The 14757-nt window shown below is 49.4% G+C and overlaps 1 protein-coding gene across 1 annotated transcript; it reads left to right on the top strand.

The window, feature by feature from the left end:
- The first annotated feature begins 11180 nt into the window (after positions 1–11180).
- Positions 11181–12018, top strand: LOC118520381 (malignant T-cell-amplified sequence 1). Its single transcript, XM_036068406.2, has one exon. The coding sequence runs from the start codon at positions 11328–11330 to the stop codon at positions 11871–11873; it is 546 nt and encodes a 181-aa protein (XP_035924299.1). The 5' UTR covers positions 11181–11327; the 3' UTR covers positions 11874–12018.
- Positions 12019–14757: the final 2739 nt, after the last annotated feature.

The raw sequence follows: 14757 nt of genomic DNA, 5'->3' as shown, positions 1-14757 counted from the left end.
ACCACATACTCGGAAAATGTCACCAGTGGAAAGGCAGACTAAAACTAGAAAGCACTAAAGCATTCCTCAGAAGCCAATGCCAGAGAAAGGGTTAACCTGCCAAAGTCCCATCAGTGCATACATTTGCCTAGCAGTGCTGATCCTAGGAATTTATCCAAAAGAGATTCTTGCACAATTTTTCAAAGATCTATTTAGAAGACAACTCACACAGTGTCTGTAGGCTGTTCACCGCAGGGCTGTAGCCTGGCCCCTCCTGCTCCCTCCAGGCACAGAGCTCCTTCCTCTCAGGGAACCCGGCATATCTAGGGCAGCTCAGCCAGGCACAGGGACGACCTTGGACATGCTCCATCCAGGGGAAGTTCCCAGTTGCAACAGCAGGACCCACTTGAGCTTGTGTGAACACAGGAGGCTTTTGCCAGGTATACAGAGGGGGCTCAGGAAAACTGCTGAAAGGGCAGAGCATTCAGCTTGGGCTTTAGAGAGGGAAAAAGTGCTCAAACCACATCTAAGGCTCTACCAAGAGTGGCCACTGCGCTAGCCCCCATCCCACGTATCCAATACCCTCAGCTTCTACACGGGCCTCTGGTCAGTGGAAAGGAAGGGGGGAGCCCTCAAGGCAGGGTCAGGTGGAGTTGGCTTGGTCTGAGGCTGTTGGGTGAGGCCACAGTCAGCAATGTGTCTGCCCAGACTTGGAGTCCACTGAGCAGAGAACATCAGTCCTCAAGGGGGGACACCAAAAGCACAAGTATAAAAGAAAATATAAACTGGCTTCATAAAATTTAACATTTTTTGCATCAAAACATAGTGTCAATAAAGAGAAAGACAACCCACCAAATGGGATAAAATATTTGCAAATAATATTTCTAATAAGGGACTTATGTAGATTAAACAACTCTTACACCTCCATAATATAACAATATAAACATTCCACTTAAAAAGTGGGGGAAGGATCTGAATATGACAAATTTCCCTAAGAAAATATACAGGGGTGTCTGGGTGATGCAGTTGGTTAAAACATCTGACTCTTGGTTTCAGCTCTGATCTCGGGGTCGTGAGGTCAAGCCCCGCGTCGGGCTCCATGCTCAGCGGAGAGTCTGCTTGAAATTCTCTCCCTCCCTCTCCCTTTGCCCCTCCCCCCACACACTCTTTCTCTTTCTCTCAAATAAGTCCTTAAAAAAAAGATATACAAATGGCCATAAAAAGAAGGTATACACATGAAAACTGCTAAGCATAATTATTCATTAGGAAATGCAAATCAAAACTACAATGAGATACCTCTTTACATGCAAAAGGACATCTATTATTAAAAAGACAGATAATGAAATTTAGGTGAGGATATGGAGAAACTGCTGATTGAAATATAAAATAGCAGTCCTTCGGAAAACAGGTAGTTCTCCAAAAAGGAAAACATAGAGTTACCACGAATCCAGCAAGTGCACTCCAAGGTATGTACCCAAGAGAACGAAAAACATGAAAATCTATGTACATTAATGGTCATAGCATCATCATTCATGATAACTAAAAGGAGGAAACATCCCCAAAATCCACCCACTAATGAACAAGTGGACAAAATATGGTATATTCATGCAACAGAAAAGTGTTCTGCCATAAAAAGGAATGATTTACTGATAAATACTACAAACATGGATGCCTTGAAAACATTAAGCTACATGGACTGTCAATCACAAAGGACCACATATTATTGTAGGACTCCAGATGTACAAATGGTCTAGAATAGGCAAACTACAGAGACCAAAAGAGTAGTGGTTGTCTAGGCTCATTGCTTTCCACAAAGAGATACCTGCTGAGGCATTTTATGGGGATTACATTGAATCCAAAAAATCAAACTGGGGAGAACTGAATATTGTGCAAGGGGAGAAGACTCCATAACTTAAAAAAGGAAGGAATGGTAAGCTGGGACAAATGTCCACAACTCCTATTTTGGGCAAGAGCCTAACAACCCCCTGTAAATAAAGAGATCCTAGAAACTTATAAGAAAAAGAGCATGGAGCGCCTGGGTGGCTCAGTCGGTTAAGTGTCCCACTCTTGGTTTCAATTCAAATCATAATCTCAGGGATGCCTGGGTGGCTCAGTCGGTTAAGCGTCTGCCTTCAGCTCAGGTTATGATCCCAGGGTCCTGGAATCGAGTCCTGCACTGGGCTCCCTGCTCGGCGGGAAGCCTGCTTCTCCCTCTCCTCCCTGCTTGTGCTCTCTGTAGCTCTCTCTCTTTCTCTCAACTAAATAAAATCTTAAAAAAAAAAAAAAAAAAAGAGCAGCCACACAATATAAAACAGGCAAAAGACATTAAAAATACACTTCACGAGAAAGAAATATGAACAGCCTTACACACGTGATGTATACTCAGTCTCAGTCATGACAAAATGACTAAATCCAAAAGATTACAAGGATAGTCGGAAGCTGTGTAGAAAGAGGAACTTTTTATTCATTGTTGATGGGAACCCAAGCTGCCCTCCCATGGAGGCGGTCTGGCTGCACGCAGCCAAATTACAAATGTATTTCCGCTTTGATTCAACAGCCCAGCTCGGGGCATCTATCCCAAGGAAACGCTTCTCCACCTGACCTTCATCCGTGGTTGTGCACCACAGCCTTCTTCATATGAGCGAAGATTGCAAACCACCCAGCTCCCTTCATTAGTGTCTGGTGAAATGAATGACCCCCTTCCACGAGATGAAGCGCAATGCCCCGCGGGGGGGGGGGGGGGACGACAAGATGAGAAAGAAAACGTGAAGAGTGAAGCTTCTTTCTGATGGTTTGCCAAGATAGCAAGCCCCACGGCCCCTCCAGCCCCACCCAGGTTCGTCCCGAGCTGCTGGACAAGGAGACGCGGGCAGCCTGCTCATCATGGTTGCGGCTCCCAGCTGAGCCCAGGCCCCGCGTGCCCTCATTTCAGCGCTGCGTCCGTCAGCTGCACCCAAGCTGCTTTATTCCCAAGGCTCCGGAAGTGTCTAGCACGCAGTAGGCACTTAGCCGTGTACTGACGCAGGGTCATCCTCCCAACGGTCCTAGGACGTGGCTGCTGTTATGTTACAGATGTGAAAAACCAGAGATACAACGGCCTCTTGGGTTAGCTAACTCATTCGTTCATTCGTTCGTTCGTTCATTCATTCATGTATGTATCCAGCGCCTGTGTAGTGCTCCCTTCAGTGTGCAGGCAGATACTCCCCTGACCCTCAGAGCTCACAGCTGAACAGGTGGGACAACGTCTACCCCACCGCCAGGAAGGGGGCGCGGCTACAGAGCTGCCCCCACCTCTAGCACAAGACCCTGCACGGGGAGGGAGCGGGAGCCTAGAGCTAGGACCAGCTCCAGAATTAGAGCTCCCTCCGGCGTCAGCACTCGGACCGCTCGAGCTCGAGACTTAGCCCGCTCTGGTTCTAGATGCAGACCGGAAGCACACCCATCACGGTTCTCTCCCCAGTTCTGGTACCACCGCCACAATCCAGGGCCAGCCACAGAACAGAGCAATTCTAGAACCAGCCTTCGCACGACTGCCTGCGACGGAGCCAGCTCCAGCTCTGGAACCCAGTCCTGGGCTAGTTGCCGAGCCCCGGGCCAGGTGCGTCTCCAGCTCAGCCGTGGCGCCCCCTCCCCTGGGGAGCCCCCTCCCCCCCCCCCCCCCCCCCGCGCCCCGCACCTGCTCCTGAGAGCCAGTGCTGCTAGAGCTGTTCTTCCCTCCCTTGTGATGACACCCTGGTTTCTAAACCTTCTTATTCTTCTTCCTCTACTTTACAGCCTATTAGATTTTGTTTTAAAAAGTACACACAGTGAAATTTTACCTTTTACTCATTTTAAATTCAGTGGCATTAAGTAAGTTCAATATGCTGTGCACCCAGCACCACTATCTAGTTCTAGAATGTTTCTAAAGACAAATCCTGTATACAGTACTGCAGACACCTGGACTCTGCCCGTCTCCCCAGGCCCGCTCCCAGCTCTGGGGGATTCTAGAAGCTCTGCTCAGGAGCTGGGGGTGCAGAGTGGGGAACACTGGCACCAGGAAGGGGTCCCAGTGCCCACACCCCTCACCCCTTGGCCCCCACTAATCTCCTTTCTGTTTCTATGCATTCCCTTCTCCCAGGCCTGCAGCCACCTTCTGAGCACAGCTGATCCTTCCTCAGTCCCTTCTTCGGCCCGTCCCCCACCAGAGCTGAAGACCCCTGACAGTGCCAACCTGTTCTACACCAAGACCCCTACTGCCAACTGTGTCTTTGTCCTGAAGAATCAGACTTTCACCAGGAGGGCAAAGGCCAGGCACGGAGCCAGCTCAACCCTCCCTCACACGAAGCAGACGGGACTCAAAATTGCCAAGGATTCCTTCTCATTGGTCCCCTAGCGCCAGCTGGCACGGGGCCTGGCGGGTCAGGGAGCTAAGTACTTACAGACCGCAGTGTCCCGGACCAGGTGGGCATCTTCTGCCCAACCTCCAGCCCAGGCCACTCCAGGGTCCAGATCCACCCCGAAGCTCGCCGGCCGCCACCATGAATGCCTGCCCTTCAACAGGCTGGCCTCCCTTGTCCACTCACAGCCTCAGGTGTCTTCTGTTCCCTGGGAACCAGAAGACCGGCTGCCGCTTGCCCTGCTGCCCCCTGTACGCGTCCCCACACGTCCTGAGTGCAGGTCACAGCCACGGCGCCCACAGGCATGTCTCCCCACCCCGCCGCACGGCTGCCGATGCGGAGCCCAGGACCAGTGGCAGCTCCACTCTCGGTCCTCGGACCAGCTCGGGGGTGTCGTCTACCTCCGCGACATGCTGCTGCTGGTGTGTTCAGCATGCAACCCGTCACCTCCTCCAGTTCAGAAGGGGAGCAGATCAAGGTGAGCATTTCCCTGGAGTCCCCACTGGCCAGCCCGTGAAGCTCCTGCCTCGTCCCATTGCCTTAGCGATTTTCTCCCTCCCCGTCTCCCCCTTCCTGCGGCCAGTGTTCCCCACTCTGCACCCAGGGAAGAGCCAAGTTCTCCCGGCTCCTGAGCAGAGCTTCAGGAACCCCCCAGAGCTGGAAGGAGCCTGCAGCTCTTGCTGTCCCCACCGTTCTGGGGACCCACAACCCTGTCACGCCCAGGTCATCTGGCACAGGCCTGCCTCCATCAGCCCCTCTTCCTCTCCAGCTTTAGCACCCCGCCAGCCTGCGCGTGGACGACAGGCTCATGTGCAGGACCATCCTGGGGGGCTGCCCAGCGGCAGCTCCAAGTCCTGTGCCCATTACAGATGCAGCCCCACCTCAGCAGTGCGGGTCTGGCTGCCGTGCTCGGGGAGCCCTGGACTAGCCCCTCCAGCCCTACGGTGGAGGACAGCAACGGAGCACCATCCCACACTCCTCTGATGGCCTCCCTTCCCCAGGCTGGTGTTCCCTAATCTGCACCCACACAAAGAGCCAAGAACCCAGTTCCCAGAGGCCCCGAGCTGCCTCCTGGCATGGGGTACTCTGAAGAGTCTGGGGCTTCTGCTCACCTTGCCACCTCCCACCGTTCTGGAAGTCGAGCTCCTTACTGTCCCCCCAAAATCCACAGCATCACTTGGGCCTCGAGCAGCACGTCCTCCTTCTCAGCTCCCACCGCAGCGGTGCCCGCCGCCGCCAGCCACGAGGCTGCAATCACAGCCCCTTACTGCTCTGTACTCCGCAGGGGGGCCGCGCTGCCTCCTCCTCCTCACCCCTGCAGGAGGCCAGCAGCAGCATTTCCGGAAGCACCCTCCTGGGTACGGGCAGCCCCTCTGGTCCCGCCACAGCCCTCACTGTGCAGGAGGACACTGGAGCAGGCCTCCTCATGTCTGGGTGCCGCTTAGACGTCCATGCTCTGGCGTGGGTGATCACATGCCCACTAAGCTCCCTCCAAATCTAGGACGCTGTGGCTCTGAGAAGCTGGCCTGGATTGTGTCTCCTGCCCACCCCGCCCTGCTGTGCCCTCTGTGGGGCACTCAGAGCCCCTCCCAGTGTGTACGCCTAACACCCCACTCCAGCTGCCCTAGAGCCCTCCTCACCCAGGGAGCCCACCAAGCCCTTGCCCCCACGGAAACCCCTGGCTGCACTGCCCCTCTGCGTGACCCCCATCCACGACAGACTCCCGGCCAAGGCTGGGCTCAGAGGCCACCTCCTCAGGCTCCTGTGCACAGTGCACCTGTGGGTCCGACTGCCTGGGGCTGTGTCACAGCCCTGTGACAGGCAAGCTTATGTCACCACTTCTGAGAGCCTCAGTTCTGCTACACTTGGTCACTTGAGTGACCTTGAGCCCTGGTGCCCCCACTCATCTAAAATGGGGTGAACTGAGTGACCAGGAAGGGCCCCCCTCCTTCGCCTCTTAAACCCAGCAAGGGAGCTGGACCTGTGTGCCCAGGGCCTGCCAGGAAGACAACGAGAGGAGGTGCAGAGGAAGAGGGGGAAGGGGAGGCCTGACCTTCTCCCTGCCCGGACTCAGGTTTTCCTGACCCAGCCGTGCACCGAGCTGGCCCCGGGGTGGACCGTGGGGACCAGCACACCAAGGCAGGAGGTATGCCGGACTCTGGTCGGTCTCCGGCCTGCCTGGCTGGGCTGGGGCGGCCTGGGGGGTGCTAGGGATTGTGAGGTCTCACTGCAGCAGCCCCCAGGGACTGCAGGGGCCGCCGGGCGGGCAGCCGTTGGTGAGTTGAATGCGCACGCGCGCTGCAAGGCGGGTCTAATGCATGTGCTGTCAGTGCTGTCCGTGGGCCCGAGGGTCGGCCGCCCCAGGGGGTCCCCTCTGGTCTGCATGTGGGCAGAAGGCCCTGCGCATCCCACAGTGCACCCCACCAAGCCCACCCAGGGTCTGAGAGCCCACGCTGCATCCACACCACCAAGGGGGAGGCCGTGAAGTTCTGTGTCCGGCCCTCCTGAGACAATCGGGAAACTGAGGCCAGGAGAGGCAGGAACTGGCCCTGAGCACATCCGATGGCCAGAGTTTAGAGAAGTAGGGAGGGTTCTGGCCACCCAGGCCAGGGCTCAACCCTCCTGTGGGGTTTGCTTTGGAAATGAGAGCCCCTAAGATTGTGGGGGACCTCTGCTCACCTCCCCCGTGTGGGGCCCTTTCCTCTGTGCATGCCCATGGGAGCACCCCTCCTCCCTATTCGTTTGCATGCCTGCTATGGAGAGAACATTGCTTGCCCTGCTGCCCCCCCATGAGAAACTTAGCAGCGTTACCTGGGGGAATGGAGCAATGAGGTGGAAGACATAATTACAGACATTTTGGCTGTCGTGAGATTATTTTTATGATATATGTAAATTTTTAATTTTTAAAAATAGTTCATAAATTGAAGCAATGTGGAAAGAGGTATTTTATAAATTGAAGTATAATTAACATACAGCGTTACATTAGCTTCAGGTGTACAACATGATTCAATAATTCTCTACATTACTCAGTGCTCATCACGGTAAGAACAGTCCCCATTTGTCACCAAATATTATTACAATATGATTATATTGCCTATGCTACTTGTCATCTCTGTGACTTATTTTATAACTGGAAGTTTGTATTTCTTTGAGAAGGCCAATAATGTAGGCTAGCATGTATTTTTTAATAGATGTCATTTTAGAAATAATTGTTTTATTGTTGATTATAGAAAATTACAGAGAAAATTCACAAATTATAAATCAAGTAGATGACTATTTAGAATGTGCTTCACCTGAACTTGGGAAATGTCTTGTAATTGTAGAAATGGGTTTATTAATTTAGGAAAAATAATTGTATGGTAAAAAAAATAGTTACCTATTAGTTGAGAATACTCCTAATACAACACCAATTACGGGGATCTGCACGCAGACTTCAGCTTGGCTCTCCTGCCCTCTGGTGGTCATTCCTCAAAATGCAGACACAGCTGTATGCAGGTGGAAGGTCTGAAACTATTCGGACAACCCACGTGTGTGAACTGCACTCCCAATTTTTTAGATTTGAGGAACCTGAGAAATTTTCTCATTCAGGTTCCTCACTTTAATTTTGCCATGTCATCACTGTGTCTCGATTACACAGTCCCTTCAGATTCCTGATACAAAACTGAATTCTGGCATCTCTTGACTATTTGACTTAGCAGCTTTATCCAAAGCTACAAACATTTTCGGTAAAATTTTTTACATATATACTATAATCTTAGGCCTTATAAGTACCACACAAAAGGTGTTTTGCAAATAAAGAAACTAGTAAATGTACTTATTCTGTCTTACTATTAGATAAGTCCTTTGCATATTGTATTTTTTTTTATTCCTCGTAACCACGCCATACACCTTGTGAAGTATACACTGTATGTTTCAGATTTCATGGAAATAAAGCAACACTGGGGGAGGCTGACAGAATGTAGGAAGTAGTACAGCCTCGGCCTGAAAATCAATCTGACTTTAGATTGTGTCGTTAACTTTCCTCCTTTTTAAAATCCATATAGTTAATTAATTTTCAATTGATTGTAAATTACTTAATGAGAATAAGTTGGTAGTGTGTTTCAATGTTTTAACATGCTCGTTTGTTGAAAGCAACATTTGTGTATATTTTTTCATACACTGATGTGAGTCGCGCTCAAAGACCTAGACTCCTCTATAAAGTTTAAGAACCAGGCTCCATGATTTGATTTGATTTATTTTGTTTTTAAGATTCATTTATTTATTTGAGAGGGAGACAGAGAGAGAGAGAGAGAGAGAGAGAGGAGGAGAGAGTGCAGGCAGGGAAGGAGGGGCAGAGGGAGAGGGAGAAGCAGACTCCCCTGCTGGGCAGAGAGCCTGACAACGCGACAACGTGGGGCTTGATCCCGGGATTCTGGGATCATGACCTGAGCCCAAGGCAGACGCTTAACCGACTGACCCACCCAGGCGTCCCTAGGCTCCACGATTTTAGAAAAGGGTAGATTTTAGAAAGTCTTAAAATACAGGTTTTTCATTTTTAACCTTCCAACTTCTTTAATTTTTCAAGAATTTAAGGAGAAACCTCAGGGAGGCATATGAGAGACTCGGCCATAAATAGGAAAGCTCAAGTCTGGCCAGTTGTACTATGTCCTGTGTGAAAGAGTATTAAAACAATCATGTAACTGGTTTCATGTTAATTTAATAATTGTAGCTACATGAAATACTTAAAACCCAATTATTCTAAGTTCTAATGCAAGCGATTCCCACCTCTATCCCCAGGAGATGGGTATTCTTGTTAACCACACTTTTGTAATGAGTAAACTGAGACGCATACAAGTCAGTAACTTTCAAGATTTCAATCTAGTAGATGATGGAGCAGGATTCATCCTGGGTTCTAGGTCAGGACACATCAACATGTTGCTCTACCACCTCATTTAAGATGGTCTACGCTTGTGATGGTTAATTTTATGTGTCAACCTGACTGGTCCACAGGGTGTGCACATATTTGGTCAAACGTTGTTCTGAGTGGTTCTGTAAGGATGTTTCTCCATAAGATTAACATTTTAATCAGTAAGGCAGATTACCTTCCCTAATGTGGACAGGCCTCAACCAAGGCCTGAACAGAACAGAAAGGCTGACTCTTCCCTGAGTAAAAAGGAATTCCTCTTGCCTGATTGCCTTTGAGCTAGGACACTGGTCTCCTGCCTTCAGACTTGGACTCAGGCTGAATTACAACATTGGCTCTCCTGGGTCTCTAGGTTGTTGTTGACTGTTGATGTTGGGACTTCTTGGCCTCCATAACTGTGTGAGCCAATTCCCTACAATAGATACATATGCTGTTTATATAATACACATGCATTCTATATATTACTTATACATATACATAATTCCATAAATTTATACATATAAATATATATAATTTCTATACATATATATATAATTTTATAATATAATTTATATGTATATATTCTCTGGAGAACCCAGACTAATACAGATTTTTGTTCTGAGAATGGGCATGGGGAGATATATATATATATATATATATGTTACATATATATATATATATATATATATATATATTACCCTGATGTGTTGTAAGCTCCCAAGAATGTGGAAATATGTGTTATCTTTCCACTGCATATCCAGCACCTGTTATAATTTCTGCTGCAGGGTAGGCTTCCCAAAATTATGCATGTATTCATTGGAGAGAAATGCTAGATGAAAGAATACAGAAATAAAATACACAATTCCTGGGGTGCCTGGGTGGCTCAGTTGGTTAAGTGTCTACCTTTGGCTCAGGTCGTGATCTCAGGGTCCTGGGACACAGCCCCCCACTGGCTCGGCACTCAGCAGGGAACCTGCTTCTCCCTCTGCCTCACCCCGCTCATTCTCTCTCTCTCAAATAAATAAATAAAATCTTTAAAAAATTACTAGTTCCTGCCTTCAGGGGCCTCACACTCCTTAGGATGACATGCAGAATCTACATGGATAAAATCTAATTAACTGGGTGACTTCCATATTAATCTTAAATGGGTATGGACCTAATAATGAAGTTTCACAAAGTATGAATCTGAAGTTGATAGAACTGTAAAGGGAAACAGATCCACAATCACAGTTGGAGATTTCAATACGCCGCTCAGCTACTGATAGAATAAATAGAAAACAACTCCATCCACCAGTGGGACACAGTTATTAGCATGTACAGAACACTGAACCTAAACAAAGCAGAACGCACATTCTTTTCAGGAGCACTTGGTGACGTTCGCCAGGAGAAACCATATTCTGGACCGCAAACTGAGTTTGGATGTCTTGAAGAGGACAGAAGAAATCCTACGGCATTCCTGCTGGCCTGGAAGCCTCCGCCCCGGTTCAGGCGGAGAGAACCCAGAAGGGAGAGGGCTGCATCCAGGGGTGACAGGCGGCAGGCAGATGTCTGCGATGACACGTCCCTGAGCCGGACGTGTCAGAGAGCGTGGGGGAGACGCAGGGTGTGAGACGGGGAGAACCGGGGTGACGACAGGGACTGGGCTCCTCGCGGAGGCAGGAGAGCCGCACCTGCTCCCCGCACCTGCTCCCCGCACCTGCTCCCCCGGCTTCCGGCGTGGGTAAGTGCAGGGACGACGATTCGGCTTACCAGTAACATAAGTAAAAATAACAGGCCCCTTCCGTTCCTCCCTTCTCGCAAGAGGAACGCTGCCTCCCGCTCCTCTTCCTCAAGTCCCGCCCCTTTTGCCCACCCGCCGGGGGAAACGAATCTGCGGCCGCGGAACCGCCCGCAGCAGCGCGCCGCGCTCCGGCAGGCGGAAGTAGATCTTTACGCGGAGCCGTAAAGCGCGCTCCCTTCCGGTTAACGACAGCCGCCGCGACCGTCCCTGCCGGCCATCCTCCGGTAAGCATCTCCGCCGGACCCTGGGCGTTTCCACAAATCTTCCCAGCTCGGGCTCTTCGCTGGGGGCGCCCCCTTCGCCTTGGATCATGTTCAAGAAGTTCGATGAAAAGGAAAATGTGTCCAACTGCATCCAGTTGAAAACCTCAGTTATTAAGGGTATTAAGAACCAATTGATAGAACAGTTTCCGGGGATTGAGCCGTGGCTCAATCAAATCTTGCCCAAGAAAGATCCGGTCAAAATCGTGCGCTGCCACGAGCACATAGAGATCCTCACGGTCAACGGAGAGCTACTGTTCTTTAGACAGAGAGAGGGGCCTTTCTACCCGACCCTGCGGCTCCTTCACAAGTACCCCTTCATCCTGCCGCACCAGCAGGTGGACAAGGGGGCCATCAAGTTTGTGCTCAGTGGGGCCAACATCATGTGTCCCGGCCTGACGTCCCCGGGGGCGCAGCTGTACCCCGCCGCGGTGGACACGGTCGTGGCCATCATGGCCGAGGGCAAGCAGCACGCGCTGTGCGTCGGCGTCATGAGGATGTCCGCCGAGGACATCGAGAAGGTCAACAAGGGAATCGGCATCGAGAACATCCACTACTTGAACGATGGGCTGTGGCACATGAAGACGTACAAGTGAGCGTCCGGAGGGGCGCCCCGGGACTGGAGCTGTGGACGTGGTGCTGTGTCTGTGTTTGTGTCTGTGGGACGGCATGAAGAGCATTCCTCCGCGCTTACGACAGATGCTCAGAGGAACAAAAACCCAAGTAAAGATTTGGAAGGAGCCCAGCTGTCTGTATCTGTGTCCTTTCGCGCGTGTGAGTACGGGTGTGCGTGTTGGCAGCGGGGCGCTTCGTGGGGAGGCGCCGTGTCCTCTGCCCCAGGCGGATGTCGGTTCAAAGGCAGGTGCATCATCTGTGGTAGAAAAGTAGATTTTTCAAAGCGAAGAGCATGCAGTTGGGAGACAGACCCACAGTTGGGATCCAGGAGTTGGGAGAAAAAAATGACCGGAGAGGGGCCCGAGCAGCTCAGTTAACACAACACTGGAAGGATAAGCAGAAAGTCCAGTACAGAGTGTCCCGCAGGCATTAGTGACTGTCTGCCCGACAAGCATCATCCCATCCCCCCTTGCTGGCAGAACTCGGTCCGTCCCGGTTCTACGTGAGCCAGGAAAATTCCGATTAGCTTAGGCCCACCGCAGTGCTCCGTTTCCCAGTGAGACGGAGTCATTTGTGGGTGGTCACGGGACCTACGGCCAAGTAGAATCTTCCTGTTTAGGAATCCCTAGGAATCCGTAGGTCCTTCCTCCCACGGTTTTGAGTTATTTACCTGGGCGGCCATGTGACCTGTGTTAGGAGGGGCTGCTTGAAGGTTTCTGGGAAAGGTGTGCAGGCTCTCAAAGAAAGATGCCTGGGGAGAAACAGTCTCCCTGCTTTGGGTGGACGTGGGCATGTGTGATTTTGCTCTTGCCGCACACATACGCGCACACAGACTGACATACACACACTAACATACACACAAAACCTTGATGAGCGTCAAGTCTGAACATGGAAAGCAACCATGCCCTTGCTGATTTATGAGCTGATGATTAATCAGCTGTTTAGATTCCATATACCGGGACTCTTTATTAAGGGATGTGGTGAAGTTATGTGAGATAAAACAGTTTCCTTATCAATTACTTCATCTTGACTTGGGTTTTCTGAAATTTAAAGCCAAAGTTATCTCAGTTTTTACAGAATGGCATCATAGACACCCAACTGAAAAATTGTGTAAAGGAGAGGAAAGCAGGTCAACTGAAGGCTCATCGGCGACTTCGCCATGATCGGTTTCAGTGTCACTCCTATGAATGCAAGATAAATTGCGGTAGATTTAGGGGTGAATGGAAAGTGAAAAGGTAAAATGTGGATATTTAGACTCATGTTATTCCTTACAGAAGTTTGGTTGTGAATGAAAAGATACTGGGTAAAAACTAGAGGAAGGTTATAGTCAAGATATTTTGTTTTGGAGTCCAGATTATTTTTCTGTTATTTTTATTGTTGTTGTAGGTTGTTGATGGGATATCTAAGTATGTCTACTTGTTGAGGAGAAAGATCACTAAGAGTAGGAATACTCGATGGGGATAGAATCAATGGGCTAGAAAAGTGGGAAGGAATGGCTCCAAAAGGAGAGGAGGGGCTGATCTGCCCTCCTAAATCCGCACATCTGGATTGTGTCCGTTCATCACAGAGTTGTCGTGTAACAACTCAAACTCTCCTCATTAGAACACTATTTTTTCCTCAGAGGATTAGGGCTTTTGCCCCGTTTAATTGTCTACCCCAGTCAGCACCACTCTGGCCGTTGGTGGACACCTGAGGAGGCCCTGGAAGCATCTCATGATAATATTCGGGAGCGGCAGTGACTCTGACGAACACGGACGGAGACACTCAAGGTAAGAACCCTACAGTTCTTTCACTGTGTCGCCACCAACTATCTCCACCAGAAATTGAAAGAAGAACCTCTGCATCTATTTTAAGCCTTCTTTCAGGACTCCTCACTCATGCACATGCATGCTATCTTCCATTATTGGACAGTGATGCTGATCCTTGTATTGATACCAATCCTACCAAACAACTCACGGTAGAAATCCTGCATACACATTGGAAGGGATGGAGGGCAAGAGTTAACATGACCTTCCTGGAATGTCATACAAAATGTGTGTATATTCAGAGATAGATGTATTTATTAAAGCCTTCTCTACATTCATCATACGTTTAAGGTGATCTGTGAGCCAAAAGGTTATTATGAACAATTAAAGTAGAAGAGGATTGTCTCTACTTACTCTTGGCTAATACCAATGTCTAATTCGATGGTGAGGAGACTGGCAGATACAAGTGATAGTCACATCTTACCTCAAGAATCCGCTCACTCCAGTGCTGTTTCATCCAGAATAGTTCAACAAACATTATTGGGTACTTGCTTTGGGGCTAGATACTGGGCTGGAAGTAAGATGCAGAAATATAAAATACCACCCTGTTTTCCAGGAGCTTAGTCTTGTTAGGAAGGCAAACATGTAGATACATAATTTAATTTCAAATATGTGTGTATGTATATACACCTACATATAGTAAATGTATGAATTACTTATTGAAATATGGTATGAATGAGTGAGGGAAAGTTGTCTCTGCCTCGAAAATCAAAGAGGATTTCTTAATTAGAGGCTGTCTCAGTAGAAATGTTAAAAAAAATGATTAAGGATGTTTTCATAATGAAAATGGTGAAAAAAATTCCAGGAAAAGAAATAGTGTGAGCAATGCAGTAGAGTCACAGAAATAGAAGCGGCTTGACTCCTGTAGGTCATCGTTTTCCAGGAGAAGAGATGAAACTAGAGACTTATGGTAGAGACCCACTTTTAACGTGCTAAAGGATTTATGTGCTTACAGTTGAAATGGGTCTTTACAAGAGTGTTGAGAAGGAGTGTAGCATGAGCGAGATTACAGTTTGGGTAGATGATAGTGGGAGAATGGATTCGAGGGGACCTGGGACTA

This window comes from Halichoerus grypus, chromosome 6 (assembly GCF_964656455.1).
Source record: "Halichoerus grypus chromosome 6, mHalGry1.hap1.1, whole genome shotgun sequence".
NCBI classification, from domain to species: domain Eukaryota; kingdom Metazoa; phylum Chordata; class Mammalia; order Carnivora; family Phocidae; genus Halichoerus; species Halichoerus grypus.
Note: the sequence above shows the minus strand (reverse complement) of the source record. Positions and strands in the feature narration are given on the sequence as shown.